Source organism: Macrobrachium rosenbergii, chromosome 7 (assembly GCF_040412425.1).
Source record: "Macrobrachium rosenbergii isolate ZJJX-2024 chromosome 7, ASM4041242v1, whole genome shotgun sequence".
In the NCBI taxonomy this organism is placed as follows: Eukaryota; Metazoa; Arthropoda; class Malacostraca; order Decapoda; family Palaemonidae; genus Macrobrachium; species Macrobrachium rosenbergii.
In genome coordinates this window covers 8,377,134-8,395,695 of record NC_089747.1, presented here as the reverse complement: position 1 = coordinate 8,395,695, position 18,562 = coordinate 8,377,134, and the positions used below count along the sequence as shown (strand labels likewise).

The window sequence follows — 18,562 nt, the reverse complement described above, 5'->3', positions numbered from 1 at the left end:
TTAAAGCCGAAATTGTATTGATAATGAGGCTTCCTATATATATTCATAATAATATTTGAACATTATTTCAGCACTGTCAAAACTGCGGGTTTCTAGATGCAAATGAGTTCTCTCGTCATTGTCGCCTCTCAAGTTTAATGAAACAGGTAGGTGTCGTAATTCCTGGTACTTTACCCGACACAAGGCCTAGGCCTGGACTTGAGCTTCAGGACTGGCCATGCTGTTCACCTGCTCTAGAAGACCACTGTTTGCTTCCCGAAAACTGTTCCTTGCCATTTTCTGTCTGACATTTTCGGTCAACTTTCAAAATTGATAATTTTCTAAGATTATTTTACAAAGGAAGACCATTTGCTGGTTCTACCTATTAAGTGCCAACCGGGTAGCCATGACATTAAGTGTGTAGGTGTGTATATATGAGTATTAATTCGTGTCCATTTATGATCATATTAGGGTGTGGCCACACTACAGTAAAACCTGTCATTAAAACACGTCGTCAGCCTGTCGCATCCATATCACAAACAGGTTGTAAACATGTCATTGATCGTAAGTGGAGAACGAACGTTAAATGAGTTTGACAAATACGGGCTAATTATATGAAGCACCGGTCGAAATACTATCAATAATTCGTTGACTTATATTCAGCCTGTTTATGACGTGTCGGCAACGTGTGTTTTTTACGTGTTTTACTAGTGTGGACGCACCCTTAGCTTATTCATACACTGAGCAAATACACCCAAAACAAAAGTATTTTGTAGACATCAATCGTAATTCCAACCAGACTTGAAACACCCATTGCAGTAGCCAGAAGAATATCACTAGCGGACCTAGGGGAGGGGGCCACCTGGGCACGTGCCTCCCCATGAATGATAATGACAAAATAATATGTATATATACATATACATACATATACATATATATACTGTATACATATATATATATATATATATATACTGTACATACTGTGTGTATATATATATATATATATATATATATATATATATATGTGTGTATATATATATATATATATATATATATATGTATAATATGAACATTTGTGTCCCACGCCCATGAACTTTTTCTGGATCCGCTAGTGCAGAAGATTGAACTTATAAATCACCTTTCCCTATGATGGGCAAGATGGTTTGCATGGCGACAAATCTACCTTGAGTCAATCGCCTAAAAAAAAAAAAAAAAAAGTATGGAGTGGTACTCTGAATAAATTTCATAACTGTCAGAAATATTCGAAAACCATAATACCACCTTTCTTCCGGAGTAAAGATATTCACAGATCTCTAGAGAAAATGAATATACTGAGTGAAGAGGTCATACATTCACGATGAAATGAAGATCTAATATCGATTAGCTTCATGAAGTTACAAATATTTCTCCCAGTAAAATGAGTGCTACTATAGTAGGCGGTCCACCTACTGTAGGGGATCAAATGTGTTTCGCCGTGTTTAGTACTAGCCGCTCGGAGATCAAAAGTGGTCAAGGGCACTTAGGAAACATTTGATCCCTGACGGGCTAGTACTAAACACGGCGAAACAGTGTAGAAACACGCGGGTAGACCGCCTACTATAGTAGCAATATGAAATGTTTATGATTATAAAGTAAATCATTTGAAATGTCCTCAAATCAATTTAGGGGTGCTGGAAACGCAGAACAATTGAAAAAAAATGAAAAATAAAAACTGCCTCAATATCAAAATATAATAATAATGTTATTATTATTATTATTATTATTATTATTATTATTATTATTATTATTATTATTATATATATGATCCCAGTAACCAGATATAAAGGGGTCCTGGACTGTGAAGCCTTATTACAGATAAGGTTAAGAAACACTGATATATACCTTAGGAAACGTGGAACACTAAAACAGCCAAATTAGGCCAATAGCTTGCACACGCGTGATAAGTGGCCTCTTAGGATGGAAATTTTATTTATCATTTCTTACAGCCAGAAATCATTTTCAGGTTTTTCTTTGGGCCCCAGCCACTTAACACTCAATCGGGACTGAAATGTGATCGCAAATATAGATACCGTATTTCTTATGTATTCACACGGAATTTCGTCTACCGGGAACATTCCCATTCCTGCGCTTTATTCATCCCTCTAAGCGTGTGATGATGCAGCTCTTTCTAATAAAAGACAGTTCCTTCAGAGTTACTGACGGTGATTAGATCATAAATTACTTTTTTTTTATTTTTCACTTTTGGGGGCATTTATTTGATTATAGATACCGAAGTACAGACTAGCAGTACCTTATTGAACATATAAATTTATTTTGTTGGTCATCTCTTCCTTCTTCCTACAGACATGACAACTGGCTAAAGGATCTAAAGATTCTAGTTATTATACTCTTTTCGGCAGAAGCCAAAATAGGCCTAGGACTAGTAAATGCAGAAGACTAGGCACTCGGCCGAACCTAAACCAAATAGGCCGAACCTAAACGAAAAAGGCCTAGTCTAGTAAATGCAGAAGACAGGACACTCCGCCGAACTTAAACCAAGAGTGATAAAACTGTTTCATTCATATCGCTACAAAACAGTTGACGTATTTCGCCTAAAAGGGCTTCAGCCTACATTTTGGTTCTCGGTAGGAGGCTAACACCATTAGTGTATCTTGCGCGTCATACTGAGGAGATTGTACAGTTGGTTCCTTGAAGCGACCCTTCTGAGGGCCCTGGAGGAATTTTAGCTCTCTGCCTCTGACTTTTCATCTTTCCCTCTGTTCTCTTCCTGCTAGCTATCCCGCTTCTTGAATTTCAACGTGATACGAATTTCACCCCTCATTCAAAAGAGAAAAACTCTTTCGAGCAAGCCCCGTGAGTCTAAAAATATGGTTCCTTAAACTAACCTTTATTATTAATTCTACAGGGAGGGAGGTTCACAATTGTTATCTATTAAATCAGATTGCATAAAAGACTCGGTTCATGTAATAAAAACGAAGCTTATTTCATCACAACCCAGCTAATTACAAATCGCTTATATAGCAATTTAGGCCAAAACTACCGAGCGACGTCAGCAAAGTCAGCGAAGCCAGCAAGCCAGCCCTTCATATCCAGGACACACACCCAAACAGCATCCACCTATTATTAGCGGGAGATCGTCATTATTATCACGGATCATTACACCTGTGACGTATCGCTTATGGCGATTTCTCAGACGAAGGGATCCTCGAATCTGAGACATACATCAAGAGGTATTTAAGCTCGGCTACTCGAGACGTCCATATCAAAACCTCGACTTCCTTTGAAGAAAGAGCATCGCCAGCGGCCATTGCCAGTCGGGCTTCTTCTTCTCTCGGCTTTGAAATCCTTGGACAAAGGGGATTTTTTCTTTTCGAGTACTACTTGATAAAAACATCTACCATGGTTTGCAGCAGCTTGGTAAGTAAAAGCATTATATTTGTCGTGTGTAAGGCGCCTGTTTTGAAATGCGCAATTGTCAGGTCTTGAGTTTTTAATCCATCGTGAAAGAAAAGTCGAAAACGGAGTCTTGTCAGAACATACGTCCAGATTAATTAAGAAAAATTTTGTATTGTTTCTTTGGCTCGCCAAGACGTTCATGAATTTGATACATTTCTACAGAAAAATATTTAGTATTGATAGTCTATCTAATTCAAAATGAGTGAACGTTCATTTGGAATATACCTAAAAATATAGTTTTTTTTGCAGACAAGCTAGAACGTTCTGAAAATGTTCGGATTTTCTTCCACTAACAATTTCGACCAGTGAAAATAATATCATTCACTCAAGGAATTCCGTCCACTTTGCCCCAGGAAATTTCCTATAGTGTTCACACGGAATTTCGTCCACTGGGAACATTCCATTCCTGCGCTTTATTCATCCCCCTAAGTGTGTGATGATGCAGCTCTTTCTAATGAATGATAGTCCCTTCAGAGTTACTGACGGTGATTAATTCATAAATTGTTGTTTTTATATTTTCACTTTTTGGGGCCATTTATTTGATAATACGTTTTGTTATATCTTATGATTGATAAATTGTAATAGCATTCATTTTTCACATTCATTTGAGATTTTTTGCATTCCTTAAATTCAAACACACGTTGTGAAAGCTTTTTTAAGATTTTTTTTTTCATTATACAAAGTAGGGCTAAGGAAAATGCATAAATTACCATAAGAAAAAGTTATTACTCTTCCTAAAACACAGATCAGAAAACATTCACGCAAACAGATACCAAAATTGTGCTCTTCCTTCTTACCTCGATGCCAATAATAGATTTGTTTAGATTTAAAAATCGTACTGTTCGGTGAAAAATGCACGCATTTGACCTTCGACCTCTGAGTGTGACCTCGACTTCGACCTCACTCTGAAAATTGGAGTAGTTACTGTAGTCCCCATGGCAAATATAAATTTTTCATCTCATATAGTTCAGTAATTATGATCAAGATTAAATTCACATTTGACCTTTGACCTCTGAATATGACCTTGATCACGACCTTCCTCTGAAAATTGGTTTCATTAGCGGAGTCTTCATGGTAAATATGAATTCTCTATCTCTTAAAATCGAAAGGTTTTTGCCTAAGTAAAACCGTCTAAACCTAAGTGTTCCCGTCAGGTATCTCAATCCCATAGCTACCGTGTGGGAATTGTCAAACCGAGTGTCAGTTCTTCAGGTCATTTATTTCCTAAATGTGGAACTCTCTGTCACCCTCCGTGTTTCCGGAGTCATTTAATCCACCTTTCTTTAAGAGGCGGCCAAGTTTCCGTTTAAGCGTTAAAGCGGCTGAGTTTTTTTGGGGGGGAGGGGGCGCAAAGGTTTAACTATCTGATAAAAAAGTAACAGTTAAAAGACATAGGAGTAAGAATATTTTCTTTCATATGATTTCCATTATTTTCAGGAAAGATTTTTTCTTTTTTATTCTTCATCTACAAAGAATTTTCTTTCTTTTTTCTTGCTCTTTACCAATCATTTTTACATCACTTAGACTTACCAGATGTACCGGAATTTTAGTGCCATTATATAACATCTTTTTTTATTTAAAAAACTTTTATCCTATTCTGTACATAATCTTAGTTTTTGTTTAACCTAACCGACCATGGTAGTGGCCGCCACACCTTTACAATAACAATTTTTAAAAGGTTCTTTTTCTTACTGGTTATTAAGAATGGAATCCTGTTTATAGGGACCACTATGTTATTGATCGTCATACTTTTTTACAAGAAAGCTCTCTTCTTCTTCTTTTTTATCTTACATTACTGATCATTTCTCTTTACTTAGAATAACCAAAAGTGGTCCACATTCTAGTGCCAATTCTTAAAAAATAAATCTTGCTCTTCATTTATTATTAGTGGTTATTCTCCTAACCTAACCAGGTGCATCCGACCACGGTAGTGACCTTTTTTTATTACTACTCAAACTGGCGTCACAACACCAAGGTTACTGACGCCATAGTGACCTTCATATCTTTAAAATATAAATTTTTTTCCTTACTTGTTATTAAGAATGGGTTCCTGTTTAAACTAATCAGGTATGGACCACTATGCTAGTGACCATCATCTCGGCCACCACCACCGTTAGCAACCAGGCCGAGGCCTTATCCGCCGACGGCGACCTCTCCGAACTGGAGATCTTCGCGTCGTCCGCCCTGGCCCTTCCATCGTCGGATCCCCAACCACCCGTGGCCCTCGTGCCCCTGGGAGACCACAACGCCGCCAAGAGAGGCATCTTCGACATGTCGTGCAAGGGCGTCTTCGACCGGAAGATCTTCGTCGAGCTGGAGAGGATTTGCGATGACTGCTACAACCTCTACAGGAAGCCCTACGTCTCCATCAACTGCAGGTATGGAGGCGGGTGATGGACAGCGCCGGCAGGAGAAAGGCGCCCCTCGCTGTTCTGTATTTACTTCTTTACTTTTCATTCAGTAGACGAAACCTATTCATATGGAACAAGCCCACGGGGCCATTGACTTGAAAGTCAAGCTCCCAAAGAATATGTTGGTTTCAACATCCCACCTACCCCACACTGCGGCAGTAACTGATCAGGATACAGAGCCAGTGATTTTTTCAACGCCCTTCGGGAGGCGCGAACTCATGACATCTCAGTGGCACGCCAGGACACTAACCACTATACCAGCGACCAGCATATCTCTATTTTCTTTTCTCCACCTTCATTCATCGTTACCAGTATTTGCCTTTATCATTTTCTCATTTGTTTTTTTTTTCCATCATTATTCCTCTTTCTTTTCAGCTTTATCATTTTCTTATCTGTTTTTCTCTATCATTATTTTTCTTCATTTTCATCCTTATCATTTTCTCATTTGTTTGTCTCCGTCATTATCCTTGTTTCTTTTCAGCTTTGTCATTTTACCATTTGTTTTTCGCCATCATTATTCTTCTTTCTTTTCAGCTTTGTAATTTTCTCAGTTTTTCTCGTCAAGTCGTCTTCTTTAGCATTTATCAATTCGTAACTTTTTTATTTATCAAATGCCAGATGATTTTTATCTCAAATTATCACTTTCACTGACTATTATTCCCTTGCCTTTTGTTACATTTTGATCTTTATATTAATGTCTGTGATACGGTGTTCGCCTCGACAGGTTTAATTTTAGGTTACTGAGAAGAAATAAATGTTTAGTCGCAAATTTTTCAAAGCTTTATATTGATATAATCATCATACTTTATACTTCCAGCTTAAAAGTAATATATATATGTGTGTGTGTATGTTATAGATATATATATATGTATATATATATGTGTGTGTGTCTATATAAATATATATATACAGTATATATACATATGTATACATGTATATATATATATATATATATATATATATATATATATATATATATATATACACGTACTTTAATGTTGAAATTTTTCATTTTCTTCCATTTTGCGCCCCTTAATCTTTCGTCAAGATATGATTTACTCTGATGAATCCATCCAGTCCCAGATGATAAATGCTTATACAATATTTGTTCCGGTGGACTAACCAAAGCATTGTTTAATCATCTTTATTTATTCTTTATCGAAACAAACAAACAACAGGAGGAAATGCTACAGGAACATGGTCTTCCGAAAATGCATCCTGGACCTTCAGATGGAGGAGAAACTCCCCTACATCGCCAGAATCGTCCAGATGTACGGGAAGTAGGTCTATGGAAGAATCGCGCTGCCGTTCATTCGTCATCTGTCATCACCTTGACCAGCGTATCGTCGTAGCTATTATAAACCTAAGGATGTCCCGGACAACTTCGAAAATTATCGAGTGCTTCAGTGGTCTTCGAAAACCTCGAAAATTATCGAGTGCTTCAGTGGTTTCCGGAAACTTCGAAAATTATCGAGTTCCTCGGTGGTTTCTGGAGACTCCTGTCTTCTTATTCTTCTTTCGGATTTTTGCAGAGCTGCGACTTCGGGACCTACTTAATTTCTGCTTCCACTTCAGTCTCGTTGTGACGACTTCTCAAATGACCCAAACAACCGAAGGACTAAAGATGCCTAAATCGCAACACGTTCCTGAATAAGAACATTTCTATAGAGTTTTAGAATTCTTTGTAACTCTGGAAGACTGTCAATTTAGAGAGAAGTTTCTTTTGACACTTTCTTTTACGTTACGTGGAATACTAAGTCTACTTTCAAGTTTAAGTTAGCATTAACTGCATTTGTTAAATACTTGGTTTTAGTTAAGTTTTTTTGTTTGCTTATTTTTTACCTAAAGGAGCTTTGCGACTGAAAGCGATGTATTACTGACACGGGAGAGCATCGATCCTTTCAAAAACAGTGATTTCCCTTATCAAGACATTTCAATCTATCTTTGTTATATTATGTCCCATGTTCTAAACAGTCTGTTTAGCAAACGGTCCACAGAGAATTACGAAAACCTTTCTTCTCTAGTCTTGACCAGATTCAAAGCAGCAATAGTTAAACCTCTTTTAGTTAAATGTAAGTTTTCCTTTCTGACAAATTTTGACTGCCCTGTTTCTCTGCTCAGAGGAAAGATGCCTCGTTGATCCTACAGTCGGTCTCCAATTGATCAGTCTTACATCTGCCAAGAGTCGCACAAAAGATGCTATCACTTGTTGCTATAGAGGTCCAAAATATACCTTCGCGTTCATCAGTCGTTTTATTATCTTAACGATTAAGAGATTAGGACAATTTCGTAGGTTCCTTGGTCGCTTTTTTGTTTGCCGCCGTTAGAAAAGGAGTCACAATTTTGCCACTACAATAACAGATGAGATGAAGAAAACAATTCTGCCAAAATATACTTGTACTAGATCTGAAGCCAAAGAATATTTATTGTGATATTTATAATACAGAGCAAAGCATAATTTTAACCTTTGTCATTATTTTCCTCAAAATAACACATGCTTATGATTTATTGGCTGGGGCATAAGTCGGTTGTGCCCTGGGTCTAACTGCTCTGTCTGCCAGACAGATAATGTCTGGGTACTTAGATGTGCGTTAGCTGCATATCTTGAGAATGGGTGAACGGAATTTAATGAAACTTGGCCTCTGAAAAATTACCTTTTTTTTTTTTCAAACGCAAAAGCCAATTGGAAAGGCAACCTGTTGCCCTGTTTCTAACCCAGAACAAAAAAAAAATGGAAAGGAAGAGAGAAGGTTAGGACTTAACCAAGAAAAATGTCAAAATAAATGAAGATCTGGAAATATACTTGACTATTCAATTTCAGTTCCGTTACTGTTTAGCAATCTTTGATGCAATGCAGAAAAGTTAAGTCGTCCTGAGACCTGCAACACGCCACAGATATCTGATCCAAGCGTCAGTGAGTCAGAATGAGAAGTAGCCAAGCAGTATTTTCTGCAACAAATATTACACAGAATAGAAACCTTTAGTATTTTTATACTTATTGTTTTTTTATGGGGAAGGAGAGAGAGTTTGAATAAATAAATGACTTTGAAATAAAGAAAAATTTATTAAAGCTCCGTCAGTATCATTTATCCAGTCTAAAATTACATACAGAAAGACCAAATGCAAATGACAACATCGCGGAAGACTAGAATACAGAATATTTCAACAGAAATATCTCAAGAAACTGTAAAAGTTTTATATCAAGATACCAACGAATTCTAAAAAAAACAGAGACCTCAAACCTCCGCCAAGGCTGAACAATCCGGGCCCCTTTCCCTAAGAGAAAACATCCCTTTCCCCGAAGATTTCCATTCCTATCTTTCCCAAATTCCAATCACTTACTGAGAGTTACCAGGCTCACATTTTGGTCAAATATTCGTAAAAGTTCACTCATTACAAACCGACATACAAATAAACACATACACTATAGATCCAGAACATAAACATGTTGGCAGAGATAATGAGACTATCAAAAGATCCGCTCTATTTACTGTGTTTCCAATAGATGCGGAAAATATACTCAAAATGCGAACAATTTAAGCGAATTCAACTATAGTATAAACACAAATCTGAGAAAACACAATAATGATAAAAAAAAAAGGCAATTCATTTTTTTATGAATTTATTTACATAGGCTTCCAAATGTAACTGCATGGTTATAGACATAAATAAGGAGATGACGACGAAATTCTTTTTATTAATGTTCTATACATTTTGATTATAACATTTAGCTGAAAATCATTTTAAAATGTTTACATTTCCTGAGTGCCTGACAAGATTGCCTATTTCACTTTGCTTAACAGCAGGACTTCGCGAGACCATGAAATGACCCTTTCAGCAGAATATGTAACTCATTTATTCATTCATCATTCATGAACGCTTGAAGAATCCTATCAAGAAACGCAACTATATTGCGCCCATTCAAGAATCCTTCACCCTAATGCTAGAAGTAACCGAGATAGAAAACGGGCGTTTTGCCATTGGTCTATAGAAAACGGGAAATAAATATATAAATAAATAATCGTGGCTTTCAATAAAAACGATCATTTTCCGACCACCTGCACCATGTTGACGTATTCATCGACCACGTCCATCATCAGGAGATCGTCCAAGCACTGGCGGAAGATCAGGTTACCGTAGCAGTTGCTCCTGCAATGAGGGGATTTATTAATTGATTTTATGAGATTCAGGCTGTCAAACCAAGCACTGGGGTCACCTTCGGCCATTCAGCGCTTAGGGCAGTGTAAAGGTGGAGCTGAGGTGTTTAACAGCTAGATAAAAAGATCCAGAGAATCATTGAGTTGAAGTACAGGGATCTGCAGGTGGAAGTGTGAGAAACCCTCACAGTTGCTCCAAGAAGTAATAGTCAGAGAGGCTGGACAGCAAGACTGAAGAAAGGAAGCAGAAATGGAGGTAAAGTAAAAGGCTAAAAAGTTGGTGCAGCTAGGGGCAGAAGGGACGCTGCAAACACACCCCTTTAGGAAGCCTACTGAGTTACAGTAAATAAGGAAAAATGCTCTCTTTCTTCTGACATCACAGGGTAATTGTCAGGGAATATTTACCCTTGAACATTCAGTTCACGTGGAGCTCCATTTATTAAAGCCTGTTTCTTAAATGTGAATTATTACTATTATTATTATTATTATTCAGAAGATAAACGCCTGTTCATATGGAACAAGCCTACAGGGGCCTTTAACTTGAAATTCAAGCTTCCAAAGAATAGGCATTCATTTGAAAGAAGTCATTATTCGAAGTTGGGAAACCTATCCTGTTGTGTAACACTGATATGCCTTTAATCTTGTCATCCAGGACTTCAATGTTTGTACAGACCGTGAAAACCAGACATTTTCTATTCATCTCAGAGAGAAAAAGCGCCATTATCTCATTTACCTGCATTCCACCCCAACGTAGGGTTTGCGATAGACGTTGTAGCAATCCTCGCACACTTTCTCCAGCTTCTTCAGGAGCCCCCTGTCGAAGATGCCCTTGCAAGTCGGGTCGAAGATGGCCCTCTTATTGACGGCGAGGTCATCGGTGGCCGCCAGGTCAGACGAGGTCAGGGAAGACGAAGAGGAAGCCAGAAGCTTCTCTATCCGGGCTAGACCGTCTGCTGACCGCGAAGCCACTAGGCCGATGCTGCCCAGTTGCAAGAGAGCGCCCAGGAAGATGGCTGTCCAGATCTAATAACAAAAAATGGCAAATAATTAAGAATGATTATATCAGGTTTTGTCAGTGGATTGATTGATAGATAATTTAGCAGGGTGGCATAAGGCGGAATTTGTTTACCAGATTTATGACAATGATGAAGATGATTACAAACATTGAAATTCGCCCCTTAAATTTTTCTAGATAACTACATGAATAAAAAATTAATATAACAAATAGATATTAGAAAGGACTTATTCGCCACCATTATAGCGAAGATGATAGTGATGTTGAAGCTGTGATGACTAAAGAAGTTAATTCATCATAATCGTCAATAATGATCAATGTTGATGGAGTTAATAAATACTTTATTATTCCATCTATAAATACTTTATTATATAATTCCATCTATATATATATATATATATATATATATATATATATATATATATATATATATATATATATATATATATATATATATATTTATATATTTATATATATATATATATATATGCTTATTTATACACACATATATATATACAGTATATATATATATATATATATATATATATATATATATATATATATATATATATATATATACAGTATATATATATATATATATATATATATATATATATATATATATATATATATATATATATATATATATATATATATATATATATATATATATATATATATATATAGTTTTCACAATGCCGCTCATCATAAAAGGCTGAGAGAATGTTATTCTTTCACAAAAAAAAAATTAATCATTATTGCATATGACTTTGAGGCATGTTTTGCTAACCAACTATCAAACAATACTAGCCTAAAATTATCAAGATTAAGCTTAAGAAAAAAATCTTACAAAATTTAGCAATATACCACTTGAGTATTACCCAATTTGTTTTATTATTATTATTATTATTATTATTATTATTATTATTATTATTATTATTATTATTATTATTACTGGTCCAACCATTCAGGCCTAACAGCGTCAAGATTTGTGAGAAATAAGAGTCTTGTTAAAACTAATGATATTCGTTTTTGACTGTCCAACCATTCAGGCCGTAACAGCGTCAAGATTTGTGAGAAATAAGAACCTTGTCAAAACTAATAATAATCGTTTTCGACAAGTGCAGTTTTTAATGATACTTTTACTAACTCACATCAACCACTGGTCTAGCAAAACAGCCACAAAGTAATCTAGATTCACAAGGTGTTTCATAGATTTTTTAATTTCATCTGCGCTTCAAGTCTGCGGTTCCGATCATCTATTGGATAACAACAGCTTAAGTTCGGTTAAATAAATAATGACAGAAATTAATAATAATTTACCGAAATGAATAATAATCTACCAGAGCAGAAAATAACTAACTGGTCCTAAAGTATTTATAAAGGTGACTTCGGCATCACTGCTTCAGACTGTATGGCCACAGGCTCGAAATCTACATCGCTTTTTTGTTTTTTGTGCTTTCCGTAACAATCCAATCAATTAATTTTTCCTAATGTTCTCATCGTCATTTTCTGTCTTAAAAGTTTATCATCGTCATTGTGAGAACGCCGATAATGAATACGAAGGTCTCCATCGAGCATCACTGCTCATGGTACGTTGCAAATTGGTTAACTGGGCAGGATCGAATGGTTGTTTTTGTCTCTCTTCCAAACAGCCGCTATCTGCCATTTACTGGTTTCTGTAGTTCCTCTGTTGGCTGTATTATTTTGTGTGGAGAAGAAACTTCATCTTTATTCTTATGACGTTAGACTTTTTTTTTGTGACTTTTCATGTTAAAAATGCATTTTTGTGACATTTTCTTTTTATCAACGGATATTTGTGACCTCTTGTTAACAACGCATTTTTGTGACCTTTCCTTGTTGACAACGCATTTTTGTGACCTTGCCTTTTTGACAATGCATTTTTGTGACCTTTCCTTTTTATCAACGGACTTTTGTGACCTCTTTCAACAAAGCATTTTTGGGACCTTTCCTTTTTTTCAACGGATTTTTGCGACTTTCCCTTGGTAACAACGCATTTTTGTGACCTTTCCTTTTTATCAACGGATTTTTGTGTCCTCTTTCAACAAAGGATTTTTGTAACCTTTCCTTTTTAGCAACGGATTTTTGTGATCTTCCCTTTTAACAACACATTTTTGTTACATTTCCTTGTTAACAACGCATTTAGTGACCTTCCCTTTTAACAACGCATTTTGGTGACCTTCCCTTTTAACTACGCATTTTTGTTACCTTTCTTGGTTTAACAACGCACTTCTGTGTTCACACTCACTACTCATACGACCATTATTTATTATTCATTTCTGTCAATATTTACTGAACTGAACGTAACCTGTTGTTATCCAATAGATGATTAAAACCGCAGACTCGACGCGCGGAGGAAGTTCAAGAATCTATGAAATTTCGTCCGGGGCCCGGAATAAGCGGCAGAAATTAACATTAATATCAGTTTATAATAGTAATTAATAACAGTAATTACTTAATGATATTATTCATTAATTTAATTAATAATAGTAATTTTTTAATTATATTATTCATTAATTTTTATTATCTAATCATAAAACTAACTTAGATCCTTAATCGGCATCTCTGTCAGTAAGTTGGTCTGAACATTAGGCTCATAACGATATTATTTCTATATTATATTCTTGAAAAAGTAGTAACCTAATATGTTAATAATCTGCTTTTGGTACTACAAGATAACAATTCGAACGTTTGCTTGCATACAAACACAGACGTAGAAACAGTCCAAGTGATGTCTGTAAACTCATAAAATCGACACCAACACTCACCAAGTTTTTGGAAAACATCGTCGTCGGAATCTCTCGAAGCAAATATGGCGGACGGGAGGATACGATTGCCAGCGGTTTATATTCCTAAAACTGTTGCTCTTCTTCCCTCGTTGATTCTTCGCCCTTATAACTTCCTCTTACCAAACCTGTGAGCTCTTTGCTAGCTCTAACCAGAGCTACCAACTTTTATAGCGGGAAATGCTGGTGGAACCAGACGGCGATGATTGCCAAATAGCGAATTCGTAATGAAGTGAAATCTGTTCATCTCCGTCAGTTGGTCTTCTTGCTCTCGAAGATCGAGAATCGAGTCCCTGCGAAAGAAAAATGTCCTGCGGAATAAGAAAACAAATGGCTAGGCCAAGCTCTCTATAGTACTAAAAGAAGAGGGATTAATTTAATTAATTATATTCATTTTGCTAACTGGTTTACGTATGTCACGGCTATCAGTAATTATTCTCTATAGGGGCTTTATTCATTTCGCAAATGCGGGAGACTTCCTTCCACCCACCCCCTATCCCCACCCACGGGGATGGGGTGAGGGTGAGGTTGTGTTGACATATGAAAAGTGGATGTTATTAATAGTCATCAGATCGATACTCATCAATGCTGTTTACGTGTCAAAGTCACGCAGAAGTTCCAGCTTCGCGAATAAATGGATAATATGAGAAGGTGATTTGATAATATTGTGAAAAACTTTCGAGATTTTGTACAGAGTTTTCATTTAATTAATACGTTATTACTGATCAAGGATTCCGTTATAATATTCTCGACATATAACTTCTTCCAGGAAATGTACCTTAACTAAATAATAATAATAATAATAATAATAATAATAATAATAATAATAATAATAATAATAATGTTTCTCAGGAAATTGTTGAGGGAAAGTGTCCTTCTCTTTCCCTCAACAATTTCCTGAGAAACATCATTTTCCTCAACACTTACCTTTTTAGGTGCATTATTTTCCTCAATGCCTGTCCCAGGAACATTGTTTTACTGACAAGTTCCTGAAGGATATTCATTATTCTCATCGACTCTTTCCTTAGGTACGTTAGTTCCCTCGTCCTTGTTTCGTCGTTATTATATATACATTATTTCTAACTCTTTCCATAGATGCATTATTTTTTTCCTTAACGCTTTCCTTTATGTGCATTATTTTCCTTAACTCTTTCCTTTATGTGCATTATTTTCCTTAACTCTTTCCTTTATGTGCATTATTTTCCTTAACTCTTTCCTTTATGTCCATTATTTTCCTTAACTCTTTCCTTTACGTGCATTATTTTCCTTAACTCTTTCCTTTTTTCCTTTAACTCTTTCCGTGCATTATTTTCATAACTCTTTCCTTTATGTCCATTATTTTCCTTAACTCTTTCCTTTACGTGCATTATTTTCCTTAACTCTTTCCTTTATGTACATTATTTTCCTTAACGCTTTCCTTTACGTGCATTATTTTCCTTAACTCTTTCCTTTATGTACATTATTTTCCTTAACGCTTTCGTTTATGTGCATTATTTTCCTTAACTCTTCCTTTTACGTGCATTATTTTCCTTAACGCTTTCCTTTACGTGCATTATTTTCCTTAACTCTTTCCTTTATGTACATTATTTTCCTTAACGCTTTCGTTTATGTGCATTATTTTCCTTAACTCTTTCCTTTACGTGCATTATTTTCCTTAACGCTTTCCTTTACGTGCATTATTTTCCTTAACTCTTTCTTTTACGTGCATTATTTTCCTTAACACTTTCCTTTACGTGCATTATTTTCCTTAACTCTTTCCTTTATGTGCATTATTTTCCTTAACACTTTCCTTTATGTGCATTATTTTCCTTAACTCTTTCCTTTATGTGCATTATTTTCCTTAACGCTTTCCTTTATGTACATTATTTTCCTTAACTCTTTCCTTTATGTACATTATTTTCCTTAACTCTTTCCTTTATGTGCATTATTTACCTCCTCTCTTTCCTTTAGGTGCGTCATTTTCTCCGCTCATCTATTAAGATGATTATTTTACTCAGATCTTACCCTTACGCACATTATTTTCATGTATTCGCTCCTTAGGTACAGTATGCAGCAAAAGTCGTGCGACTTTTTTATTTTTGTACTGGACGAGTGTTGTTCTCAAGTTGCCACTTAGTATTACTTTCCACAACCCTCTCTCCCCTTTCCTTTAAATACATTACTTTCTTCGACGCTTTCCTTTAAGTGCATCAGTGCATAGAGAAAGAATAACATTGTTGGGAATAGACTGACTCTGGGCTATTGTATGCTCATTGCTGCTCACATCTGATCTAAAGGTCTTGTGCAAGCTTCTGAGTCCTAAAATTGAGGATTTTATATTGCTTGGCAGACCCAGGCCCATGACTTGTTGGGGTTTCATCTATCTATCTATCTATCTACCTATCTATCTATATATACAGTATATATATATATATATAATATATATATATATATATATATATATATATATATATATATATATATGTGTGTGTGTGTGTGTGTGTATATTCATCTTCCAAAAAATACATTTGCAGTAATTTCATGTGCCAAGAGAATGGTGACAGATGTATAAATGTATGTATATACATACATATGTACATCGCTCACCATTCTCTTGGCAAACGAACTTAGCGCAAATTGCGTTTGGGGGATGTAAAGTGAGGCTAATTATAAATGATAATGTAAGGTTAAAAATAACACTGGAAAGATAGGATGTTGGTGATGGTAGCAACAACTAACAGAGAGAGAGAGAGAGAGAGAGAGAGAGAGAGAGAAATGTGACCGTAATTATGATAATGAGGTGCGGGAATTATTTGGAATACTGTGCTCCTTTCCCAAGGTCGTCTACATAACAAATTACGAACGTTCACATAATACTGATGAATATTTATGAAACACAAACTAGTTTATTAAGTATAATAATACGTTGTATGAAAATATTTGTAGAATATATATATATATATACGTATTGTATAACTTATATATAAATTATATATATGTATATAAAAATATATATGTGTGGTTATAAATACACGTATACGTATGTGTGTATGGGTGCATGTATATATATAGAATATACATAGATGGATAGATAGCTGTATAGATACTTACAGCTTTTTAAAATTACATGCGAGATGATATTGACCGCCAATATTGAATGAAATTCTTGTGTTGTCAAAGAATGGTCCTGTGTGCTTCGGAGGCATAATAATCAAATGAACTCCATTCCAAAAGATCTTATTTTGCCAAACGATTACCTTGAGTTTCTTAATAAAATGATAGAATGTGTAATCTTTCTTAATACCGATTTTATTTTGTCAAAGAATGGGCATATGCACTGTAATGGAATTATTATATTCTTAATAGGGAAAGTAATTAACCAAATAATAGAAAAACATTCGTCGATATACCAACCTTAAATGATCTCTTTTGTGCTTAGCAAAATGGATATATTTCACTGTTTTACACCATTTACAAACACAGCCGCGTTGGTTATTATTTCTCAAGGGTTCAAAGTAAAATTCTTTTGTTAGTGCAGTTTAATTTTATTTCGGAAAACAAGACATCGTTTAGTAACAAACAATCCTATGTCAACTGGCTTCACGATTTGAAAAAGCTCTCCACTGGCTATACAATCGTTCACATGGCTGCCAGATGTGCGATAATTAACAGGCGGTCTGTTGATTCTAAGGGAGTGTACAGTCGAGGGGAAGCCACAGTGTCACAAATCGGTCCTGCAAAGAAGAAAAACAGAAAACAAATCACATTGAAGTATGCTTATCTCTAAGTTAATTCCCTCACATCGAACTTCCCATTGCACATTAAGCCAAAGGAACACAATTCTCGTATGTAAAAGAAGTTTCATTTGTACATTTATCAAAATAACTCTTGAAACCCGTAGAGGATTTAAGGATTGAAAAGCATTTCTTATATTTCAAATATTGAATCATTCTTACGCTTACACAGATTGTTCAATTAAGATATACGACATAAGACAACTATGTAGATTTTACATCTCTTACCATAGAGCATACCAGAGTTATTAGTAGTCGGCAATAGCACTTCTGATGTACAGATACTCGTCCGCGTCAAACAGAAGAACGTCCAGACACTTTTCGAAGACATCGTTTACGAAGCAGTCAGTCCTGAAAACAGAGCCATTAAGACGTTTCATTAAGCTGTCTGAATCACATTATTGCAAAGTTAGCAAGAAGAAGACAACGCATTTACCCAACTATGTAGGTATTCACTGCCAACAGTTACTAGACAAGTGGAAACATCGCCCTTACCTGCATTCTCCCTTAATGTAAGGCTTACGGTAGAGGTTTGTGCACTCGTCGCACACTTTGTCCAGTTTATTATAAAGGACTTTGCTGAACTGGAAGCCCTGACAGGACTCGCCGTAGGATCTCTTGGCAACTGCCCTCCTATTGGCTATGTGTCCAAGAAGAGAAGGGGAGGAAGAGGAGGAGGAGGAAGAAGCGGGAGCACACGCTCCTAGGCCTACACACAAGACCAAAATGATCGCAGCCACAGCAGAATATATATCTGGAAAAAGACAAATTATGCTATCGATTGGACACCTGACTTTGCAAATTGATTTTCTAGATACAAATGATTGGATATTAACCGGGTGAGCATTTACAGGATAAAGGAGGAATTTAAAGCATTATTACCTTATACATGAACAGTGTATTTGTGAAGTTTTGGTCATTGTTTGATTAAATTGGAAAATAAAAAGTTAGGAGCATCTGGATT

General features: G+C 35.8%; 2 protein-coding genes and 1 long non-coding RNA gene across 3 annotated transcripts; 1 reads left to right on the top strand and 2 right to left on the bottom strand.

Moving 5' to 3' along the window:
- Positions 1–3,259: 3,259 nt before the first annotated feature.
- Positions 3,260–8,310, top strand: LOC136840080 (molt-inhibiting hormone-like). The gene is made up of 3 exons (XM_067106464.1): positions 3,260–3,396; positions 5,503–5,813; positions 7,025–8,310. Exons 1-3 carry the CDS (start codon positions 3,379–3,381, stop codon positions 7,128–7,130), a joined length of 435 nt encoding a protein of 144 aa, XP_066962565.1. The 5' UTR covers positions 3,260–3,378; the 3' UTR covers positions 7,131–8,310.
- Positions 8,311–9,247: 937 nt separating this feature from the next.
- On the bottom strand, positions 9,248–13,942 carry LOC136840496 (crustacean hyperglycemic hormone B-like). The gene is made up of 3 exons (XM_067107157.1): positions 13,808–13,942; positions 10,737–11,026; positions 9,248–9,995 (listed from the first exon to the last, which is right to left on the bottom strand). The coding sequence occupies exons 1-3, from the start codon at positions 13,823–13,825 to the stop codon at positions 9,890–9,892; spliced, it is 414 nt and encodes a 137-aa protein (XP_066963258.1). The 5' UTR covers positions 13,826–13,942; the 3' UTR covers positions 9,248–9,889.
- A 3,421-nt stretch (positions 13,943–17,363) lies between these two features.
- LOC136840495 (uncharacterized) lies at positions 17,364–18,342 on the bottom strand. The gene is made up of 3 exons (XR_010853621.1): positions 18,094–18,342; positions 17,827–17,949; positions 17,364–17,538 (listed from the first exon to the last, which is right to left on the bottom strand). It is a non-coding gene; the product is annotated as an uncharacterized lncRNA (long non-coding RNA).
- Positions 18,343–18,562: the final 220 nt, after the last annotated feature.